Source organism: Leuciscus leuciscus (assembly GCF_965113295.1).
Source record: "Leuciscus leuciscus genome assembly, chromosome: 5".
Taxonomy (NCBI): domain Eukaryota; kingdom Metazoa; phylum Chordata; class Actinopteri; order Cypriniformes; family Leuciscidae; genus Leuciscus; species Leuciscus leuciscus.
This window is the reverse complement of record NC_138729.1, coordinates 52,671,332-52,682,001: the sequence shown is the minus strand read 5'-3', so window position 1 is coordinate 52,682,001 and position 10,670 is coordinate 52,671,332. Positions and strand designations below refer to the sequence as shown.

Sequence of the window (10,670 nt, the reverse complement as noted above, 5' to 3'; positions counted from 1 at the left end):
AAGCTGATCATGCTGGACATTTAGAAAGATATAGACATTTCCATGACTTTTATGTTTTCAGGGATTCCAGGCATTTTGATCATTCCTGGTTGTCATGACTGTGGACTGTGTAACCCATGTAATTCTGACTTTTTATCTCACAATTGCGAGTTTACATCTGATATAAAGTCGCAATTGCCTGATAAAAAGTCAGAATTGTGTGTTATAAAGTCACAATTTCATGATATAAAGTCGTAATTATGAGTTAAAGTTACAATTGTGAGTTAAAGTCAGAATTGCCTGATAAAAAGTCAGAATTGTGTGATATAAAGTCACAATTTCATGATATAAAGTCGTAATTATGAGTTAAAGTTACAATTGTGAGTTAAAGTCAGAATTGCCTGATAAAAAGTCAGAATTGTGTGATATAAAGTCAGAATTGTGTGATAAAAAGTCAGAATTGCGAGATATAAAGTCAGAATTGTGTGATAAAAAGTCAGAATTGCGAGATATAAAGTCAGAATTGTGTGATAAAAAGTCAGAATTGCGAGTTAAAGTCAGAATTGCGAGTTAAAGTCAGAATTGTGAGTTATAAAGTCACAATTTTGTGATAAAGTCGTAATTGCGTGATATAAAGTCAGAATTGCGAGATAAAGTTAGAATAGCCTGATATAGTCACAACTGTGAGTTATAAAAAGTCAGAATTGCGTGATATAAAGTCACAATTGTGAGTTATAAAGTCGTAGTTGTGAGTTATAAAGTCATAATTGTGTGATATAAAGTCACAATTGCGAGTTAGTCACAATTTCATGACATAAAGTCGTAATTGTGAGATATAAAGTCGTAGTTGTGAGTTATAAAGTCAGAATTGCGTGATATAAAGTCACAATTGTGAGTTATAAAGTCGTAGTTGTGAGTTATAAAGTCATAATTGTGTGATATAAAGTCACAATTGCGAGTTAGTCACAATTTCATGACATAAAGTCGTAGTTGTGAGTTATAAAGTCATAATTGTGTGATATAAAGTCACAATTGCGAGTTAGTCACAATTTCATGACATAAAGTCACAATTGCAAGATATAAAGTCACAATTGTGAGTTAGAAAGTCATAATTGTGAGTTATAGTCACAATTGCGTGATAAAAAGTCACAATTGTGTTATAAAGTCACAATTTTGTGATAAAGTCGTAATTGTGAGTTATAAAGTCAGAATTGCGTGATATAAAGTCAGAATTGCGAGATAAAGTTAGAATAGCCTGATATAGTCACAACTGTGAGTTATAAAAAGTCATAATTGCGTGATATAAAGTCACAATTGTGAGTTATAAAGTCGTAGTTGTGAGTTATAAAGTCATAATTGCGTGATATAAAGTCAGAATTGCGAGTTAAAGTCAGAATTGCGTGATAAAAAGTCACAATTGTGTGTTATAGTCACAATTTCATGATATAAAGTCGGAATTGTGAGTTAAAGTCACTATTGTGTGATATAAAGTCACAATTGCGAGTTAGTCACAATTTCATGATATAAAGTCGTAATTGTGAGATATAAAGTCACAATTGCAAGATATAAAGTCACAATTGTGAGTTAGAAAGTCATAATTGTGAGTTATAGTCACAATTGCGTGATAAAAAGTCACAATTGTGAGTTAGAAAGTCGTAGTTGTGAGTTAGAAAGTCATAATTGTGAGTTATAGTCACAATTGCGTGATAAAAAGTCACAATTGTGAGTTAGAAAGTCGTAGTTGTGAGTTAGAAAGTCATAATTGTGAGTTATAGTCACAATTGCGTGATAAAAAGTCACAATTGTGAGTTATAAAGTCGTAGTTGTGAGTTATAAAGTCATAATTGCGTGATATAGTCATAATTGTGAGTTAGAAAGTCATAATTGTGTGATATAAAGTCATAATTGTGAGTTACAAAGTCAGAATTGTGAGTTATAGCCTAGTCACAATTGCGTGATATAAAGTCACAATTGCGATATATAGTCATAATTACGTGATATAAAGTCAGTTCTTCAGTTCATGAGTGGCATGAAGGGTCACAGAAAACATAATTGTTACAGAAGTCATTTTGTGTCCACCCAGATCGACTGATTATCACCAGAGCAACAGGGTATTTTCAAGCATTCAGTTCATTAATTTCCCCCTGGAGAGAAAAGGCATCGAGTCTATCATCTCCTTCCACGTCTCGGGGTCAGAACGTCTCCAGAACTCAGATCAGACCATATCTATAGAACCATAACTCGACGGGATAAATCAGCCTTTAAACAGCATCTCCTGCACAGAGCGTTCGCAGGCCTCGCTGGATCTGTCATGTACAAAGACCTGATTAAAACTGTGAAAATGTAATATTATAAATGTGCAAAATATTTAGTTTGTTACATTAAATGTATGTTACACTCATTGTATTACTGTACTGTTTTATTTGTTTATTTATTTTAATCAAATGATTTAGATCATGTGTATTAATTTATTTTTTATATTTTTTATTTTAATACATTTATTTTTTTATTCAGTTTTTCTTTTTTCATTTACATTTCTTTTTACATTTTATACTATTTATTTGAATAAAATTGTATTTATTTATTTAGTTTTGTCTAATTTATTTACAAATTTCAAGTTATTTATTTTAGGTATTTATTTATATTTTAGTTATATATATATTTTAATTAAATGTTTTTATTTATGTGGCTGCTTATTTTTTATTGGAATCAAATATTATTTATTTAATTACGTTATTTTAATCAAATGTATTAATTATATTTATTTATTTTATTTAAATACAATTGTACGTTTTTATTTATTTTTACACTGCATTTCTATTTATTTAAATCAAATTGTATTTATTTATTTTTATCAAATGTATTTACTTTATTTTTATTTTATTTATGTAGTTATTTAAATCAAATTTTATTTGTTTTAATAATTTGTATTTATTTATTTGAATGAAATTTATTTATTTTTCAAATAAATTTTGTATAAATTTTTTTTGCTATTTGACTTTAAAGGTTAGAATTTTTGTTAATATTTTGAATGAAAGAATAAGAAGAGAAATGACACAAAAAAAATTCACAGTCAGTTTTGCTCATATTTACCAATATTTGTGGAGCCAGAGGTTTGTGCTTCTAATTCTGCATGTTAATTTAATCTACTTTGACTCAAGACTTGTATTTTTAAACAAAATATTTATTTCTTTTCTTTTCAATCAACAGTTTTTTTCATTGATCAGACAAATCACAATAATTAACGCACTTAATTTGACAAAAACAACACAATCTCTCTAATTCTTTTGGAATAATTAAATGATTATGTTACATTAATGAAAATTAAAAATATAAATCCATTCATACAATTCAATGCTTCAGTTTCATATAATTGGCACAATATAAAAACCAAAAGAAATTTGTAGTCATGAACATCCTCAGACTTGCACAATATTTCTCATGATGTTTCACTTCTATAATATAAAAAATCAGCGTCTGCCTCTTCCCTCCTGTGAAAGAAAGATGAATAAATATGAGAAATCAATACATAAAAAATCGTATGATAGTCAAAATTATGAGATAAAAAGTTAAAATTATGGTATAAATCATAGTGACATGTTATAATTATGATAATCAAAATTATTAAATAAAGTTGGAAGTATGAGATAAAAAAATTAATTTATGACATACTAAGTAATAATGACATAAAAGATATTTATGACATACCAAGTCGTTATTATTATAAAGTCTAAATTATGAGATAAAGTCGGAAATATGAGATAAAAAAAATTTATTATAACATACTAAGTCATAATAACAAGCGATAATGACATACCAAGACATAATTATGATAGTCAAAATTATGAAATAAAGTCGGAAGTATGAGATACAAATGTTAAATTATGACATACTAAGTAATAATGACATAAGAGATATTTATGACCTTCCAAGTCGGTATTATTATAAAGTCGAAATTATGAGATAAAAAGTCAAAATTATGGCATAAATCATAGTGACATGTTATGATTATGATAGTCAAAATTATGAAATAAAGTCGGAAGTATGAGAAAAAAAAATTGTATAATGACATGAGATATTTATGACCTACCAAGGTCGTTATTATTATAAAGTCTAAATTATGAGATAAAGTTGGAAGTATGAGATATAAAAATTTAAATGATGACATACTAAGTCATAATAACAAGCGATAATTATGACATACCAAGACATAATTATGATAGTCAAAATTATGAGATAAAGTCAGAAGTATGAGATAAAAATTTGGAGGCGAGCTTCGGGATATTTAAAATTGATGGTAAACTATATCAGCTTTTTAAAATCTATTTTTGCAAAATCTCTAAAACAAAATTTTGGTTTACCTTTAAAAAAAAAAGCAAAGTGTTAAATGAATAAAAAGGGTTTAGTCCAGGGATTGAACTTAGCACAGCCTAATAACATATGTTTCATTTTGTTGACATGTTGATGGGTTTAAAAAGTGATAATTATATCATACCAAGACATAATTATGATAGTCAATACTAAGATATACTATGATATAATACTAAGTCATAATGATATAATACTAAGTCATAATGGCGTAAGCGATAATTATGACATACCAAGGTCGTAACTATATTTAGGGCAAAAAAAAAAAGCATAATTAAACATCAATAAACTAGTGGATATGACTCTGGCTATGATATGTTCATGGCCATTATGAACAGTATGGAAAAGATATGCATGAAGATTTGGAGGCGAGCTTCGGGATATTTAAAATTGATGGTAAACTATATCAGCTTTTTAAAATCTATTTTTGCAAAATCTCTAAAACAAAATTTTTGTTTACCTTTAAAAAAAAAAGCAAAGTATTAAATGAATAAAAAGGGTTTAGTCCAGGGATTGAACTTAACACAGCCTAATAACATATGTTTCATTTTGTTGACATGTTGATGGGTTTAAAAAGTGATAAAAATCACCTCTCCCAACATTGGGACTGATTTTATGGAGTTTGAGTGAGTTAATAACTTTAATGTTTGTGTGAACGACTGTTTTTACTCTGTTCCACATTCAGTACTTGCAGTTTTCTGACTAAATCTGCAGAAAAGACAGACATGTTACGACACATCTCGTCCAAAGCTAAGTTTAGCATCGAGCCACAGAGGAGGAACTCATGCTAGTCAAGAGCAGAAGTTTCCAGTCGGGACTCGGGACTAATATCAACTCATATTTTCCTTTAGCCACATTTGAGCCACAATAAAACATGTGTGTTATATAATAACACAATGCATATTACATAACGCACAATACAGAATGCACAGAGTGAAATGCATAAGTCCACTATCTCAGGACTTCCTCGACACGCGTGTAAAACTGAACTTCCTGTTGATGCAAAAGCAAGACTTCCCAAAAACTGAGCCGGATGCAAGCCCAGCGCTCCGGGATAAAAATAATAATATCCCACACAGCTGCGTATGACTATGGAGGATCTCTGGGCTAAATTACTTCATATTTAAATAGTAAGAAAAGCTGCAGGACAAATACATATATTGGCAACGTCTACATGACTCCAGATATTTTATACTGAGAGACTATATGTAACGCTTTTCTGTAACATGATAACAAGTAAAAAATGATGCCATAAAAAGTCATAAGTCATAATTACAACATACCAAGACATAATTATGATAAACTTGAAATTGTGAGATACCAAGTCGTAATTATGATTAAGTAAAAATTATGAGATAAAAAGTCTAAATTATGATATACTAAGTCATAATGACACAAGTCTTAATAATGAGATAAAAAGTCGAAATTATGACGTCATATTTTCGACATACCAAGACATAACTATGATAAACTTGAAATTATGAGATAAAAAGTCGTAATTATGACATACCAAGTCGTAATTATGATAAAGTCAAAATTATGACATAAGTCATAATTACGACATACCAAGACATCATTATGATTAACTTGAAATTATGATATAAAAAGTTAAAATGATGACATAATTATGACATACTAAGTCATAACAACATACTGTAAGTCATAATAATGAGAAAAAATTTAAACAGTCATAATTATGAGATTAAAAAGTCAAAATTGACATACTAAGTCATAATGACATGAGCCATAATAATGAAATAAAAAAGACAAAATTATGACATACTGTACTTAGTCATAATTATGAGATTAATTACGACAAAGTTGTGAGATTAATCTTGAGCTACATTATGAAAGTGAATAGCAGGCACAGCAATGCCGGTATAATCCATTAAATGCCAATATCCATTAAACGCCAATATCCATTAAACATGAAAGTATGATGCATTTATTGCAATTATATGCAATTATTATTAAGACATTTCTGAAACCTTTTTGGCATAAAGTCTCTTTGGCATTGAGTCCGAACCCTAGAGTTCTATATGGAACCACTGATCCTTCTAAGAGTGAGCTGTCTTCTTTAATTATTGCTCATCTTTTCTCTTCAATCATATCTATATCCTGACCTTTGCTTTCATTCTGAGTTGAGTTTTGCTACTGTGACGTTCTCTGCTGTGTTTTCATGTTTATTTGTGTGTACCCTGACATTAAGCACTGTGGTCAACTGTGGTTGTTCTTACATGTGCTATACAAACACATCTGAACTTGAACTTGACCGTTTTGGGACGTGAATCTGCGAGGTGTTCGTCGTCTACCTTCATTATCACTTAATTGTAATAGTGATAATAATGACATACCAAGTTGAAATCATGATAAAGTCGAAATTATGAGATAAAACATTTGAAATTGATATACTAAGTCATAATGACGTAAGCGATAATTATGACATACTAAGTCGTAATTAGTCAGGGTTCTGTCCTTCTGTCCAGTTCATTTCTTGGTTTTGTGACAGAGCTTTTTTTTGTTTTACTGGTCATGTGCTTGTATTTTCTGTCATGTTTGGTGTGAGCACATGGCTCGTCATGTGTTTCCTTGTGCCATGTGCTCTCCTGTGGATTGTCGAGCCCCGCCCACCTTGTTCCCTGATTATTGGTTCATTTGCCCCACCTGTCCTCCCTCGTTACCTGCCTTGTTTACTCCCTATTTATTCTCCCTGTGTTTGCAGTCCTGTGCCGGTTCGTTGTCGTTTGTACATGGTACTTATCACCCTCAGTCCAGTCCAGTCCAGTCCAGTCCAGTCCAGTCCAGTCCAGTCCAGTCCAGTCCAGTCCAGTCCAGTCCAGTCCAGTCCAGTCCACGGGGGTAGTTTTTGTTTTATTTTTATTATTAAAATAAAGCCCATCAACTCTGCATCTGAGTCCTCGCTCCTTTCAACCCCCATAATGACAAAGTCATAATGACATAAGTGATAATTATGACATACCAAGACGTAATTATGATAAAGTCGAAATTATGAGATTAAAAAGCCATAATTATGATAAAGTCGAAATTATGAGATACATTTTTTTAATTGATATACTAAGTCATAATGACATAAGTGATAATGACATACCAAGTCGTAATTATGATAAAGTTGAAATTATGAGAATACAAAGCCATAATTATGATAAAGTTGAAATTATGAGATAAAAATTTGAAATTGACATACTAAGTCATAATGACGTAAGTGATAATTATGACATAAGTCGTAATTATGATAAAGTCGAAATTATGAGATAAAAAGCCATAATTATGATAAAGTCGAAATTATGAGATACATTTTTTAAATTGACATACTAAGTCATAATGACATACCAAGTCGTAATTATGATAAAGTTGAAATTATGAGAATACAAAGTCGTAATTATGATAAAGTCGAAATTATGAGATAAAAAGTCAAAATGATGTCATACTAAGCCATGTATAGTATATAGAAACGTTTTGGTATAAAGCGTCTTTAAAATTGATTTAGAACCCTAGAGTTCTAGAACCTCATTGATTGCTCATCTTTCCTCTTCTCGTATCATATCTCTCTCCTGCCTGTTGTGTCCCAGTGTTGATGTGAATCTGCTTGTGTTTGTGGTCTACCTTGAGTCTACAGAAGTGTGCATGAACGAGGTTCTCTGAATGGGTTACTGGCCGCCGGTACTCCCACCAGTAGCGAATCTTTACTGGCGTTCTGGAGGCAAAACTGCTGGAGATCCGCAGCCGCCTGAGAAACCTGCATCACAAACACACATTAGAAATCATCATAACCCATGTGTGTTGCAGGCTGGGTCGTGTCTTCTTTGAGTTTGTCATGCTTTGGTAAATGTTAAAGTCCCCCTGTGGTGAAACTCAAGTGTTTAATGTTGTTTATATGTGTAAATTCAGTATTTTCTCTTTAAAACTGCAGTGAACCAAAGACAGTCTCAAAAACGCCCCTGTTTCCCGTGTCACAAACATGTGACCAATCGCGTCACATGTGGGCGGGGCTTTTCTCCACTGACTTTCTATGATGTTCAAGCATTTCTAATGATGCTGATTTGACTCTGAGATGGTGAACGGGAACATGGTTTGTGTAACATTAGCAACACATTACTCATTTGCATATTCATGAAGCCACGTATACTAAATGAAGCAAGAGTGTAGAGTTACAGTCAAGCTATTTTAAGGCATGAAGAAATTATTTTCACGGGAAAAAAACTTGTAATTTTGATTATTAAACATGAGTTTTAAGGGATTCAATTATTGACTGCAGGGGGACTTTAATTATGACATTAGTTGTAATTATGATAAAGTCGAAATTATGAGATAAAAACATTAAAATATGACAAACTATGTTATAATGACATAAGGCATAATTATGAGATAAACATTTTAAATTGAGATAAAAAGTCAAAATTATGACATACTAAGGCTAATGGCATAATAAATCATAATTATGAGATTAAAAAATCAAAATTAGGATAAAAAGTCTGAATTATGACATCATTCATAATTATGACATACTAAGTCATAATTATGAGATAAGTAAAAATCATGTCATAGTCATATTTATGAGATAAATTATGTCAGTCATAATTATAAGATTAGAAAGTCGAAATTGAGATAAAAAGTCAAAATTATGTCAGTCATAATTATGAGATAAAAAGTCGGAATTATGTCATAGTCAGAATTATGACTCTGAATGTCATAATATCGACTATTTAGTATGTCATAACTATGATTTACCGAAGACCATGTCTAATTTGACTTGATTCTTCCACATGACAGATGATTTTGTGCCAAATACTGTAGATTTTGATGGACACACAACCTTTGACATCAACAACTAAAGATATCGAAAGAGTTTTCAACTCTTTTTAAAGGTTGTCAAGCCTATTTATCTCACCATCCTAATTCTGCATTAGTGGCATTATTAACAATAACGGTTAGTTGCATTTGATTATGTGCATTTGACCATATTATGTGCTATTTGTGCCTGTGATCCATCAGAACAGACTCGTTGTTTGGGGGATGAATGATAACTGATGAATCAACATCTATAAAAAGGCTCAATAAAGTAATTATTCAGCTTTTCTGCTCCATGTCTCATTTCAAATATTTCCTCTATTGCAAAAAATGTGGGAAAAACATTTCATTTGTCACGCAATCACCACTATAACAGTTCTGTTTTAACAGTGGTAGACATTTCAATTATTATTTTATATTAGTTTATGTCTGGGTTTTTTGTTGTTGTTGTTGTTGTTGTTTACAATTAGTATTATTTTTAGGGATACACAAATAAATTGGTGGCCATATTAGTATCTGCCATAGCTATCTTTTGTCATATTGTCATGAAATTATCACATCTACACAGTTCTGCTCGTTTTGAATGCTAAGGAAAAACATTGAAACAACATTATATTATTAATACTAGACAAAAAAACACCGTTGAGAGCAGCGATGTATTGATGTGGTTATTCATCTCATATGCTGCCATTATACACAAACATACTATACTAGATACAACATTTGAATTAAAAGACTGTTTTATGTGAAATAAACTAGAATTTGTTAGAGACCGTGTCGTATAACTTACTGTAAGTTACACTTTATAAACTGAAGAGATGTCCAGTTACTTACTTTGATTCTCTCCACGCTGGCTTCCAGTTTGAGCTGCTCAACAGTCCGTCTCATGGCTGTAAGGGTTGAGTTTGAAGACATGATTATGATTATGATTATGATTCCTATCAGGACAGATGAAGGGAAGTGTGTCTGATGAGCTTGTGAGATGTTTCATGTGTGTGTGAGTGAAGCAGAACGACCGTTTATTTCCAGTCAGAGAGCGCTGAGTGGGCGTGCCTAATGGCGTGGCTCTGGGCGCGGCTGTGGGCGTGTCTGTGGGCGGGGCCTTGAGCGCGGCATGAGCAGTGTTTAAATTTGGAGATATTTGCCACAAAATTATAATTTCAGATAATTTTAGAAAATGCACTGGCCATAAATATATCTTACCAGCCCTACCATGTATTTTGCATGTCAACAAAAAAAAAAGTCATGCTTAGCCATATACCATTCCAAAACATCGTTACTTGTGACTCAAGAAGTCGAAATTAAGACATTAAAAAGTCAATAAATCAATAATTTGATTTAAAAGTCGAAGTTTTGACGAAGTTAAAAATATAAAGTCATAATTTCGACTAGTTTCGAAGATAGATAGATAGATAGATAGATAGATAGATAGATAGATAGATAGATAGATAGATAGATAGATAAAAATGGGAATTATGGCATAATAAGTCATAATTTTGACATAATTTTTTAAA

General features: G+C 31.1%; 1 protein-coding gene across 1 annotated transcript; it reads right to left on the bottom strand.

The window, feature by feature from the left end:
- Nucleotides 1-2,968: 2,968 nt before the first annotated feature.
- On the bottom strand, nt 2,969-10,183 carry gng10 (guanine nucleotide binding protein (G protein), gamma 10). The gene is made up of 3 exons (XM_082171335.1): nt 9,991-10,183; nt 7,972-8,104; nt 2,969-3,470 (listed from the first exon to the last, which is right to left on the bottom strand). The coding sequence occupies exons 1-2, from the start codon at nt 10,069-10,071 to the stop codon at nt 7,979-7,981; spliced, it is 207 nt and encodes a 68-aa protein (XP_082027461.1). The 5' UTR covers nt 10,072-10,183; the 3' UTR covers nt 2,969-3,470; nt 7,972-7,978.
- Nucleotides 10,184-10,670: the final 487 nt, after the last annotated feature.

Excerpts from the sequence above, each read along its gene's own strand:
- gng10 (XM_082171335.1), bottom strand. The coding sequence starts at position 10,071 with ATGTCTTCAAACTCAACCCTTACAGCCATGAGACGGACTGTTGAGCAG. Across the intron at positions 8,105-9,990 it reads CCAGCGTGGAGAGAATCAAA|GTTTCTCAGGCGGCTGCGGA; the intron begins GTAAGTAACTGG and ends TTTGTGATGCAG.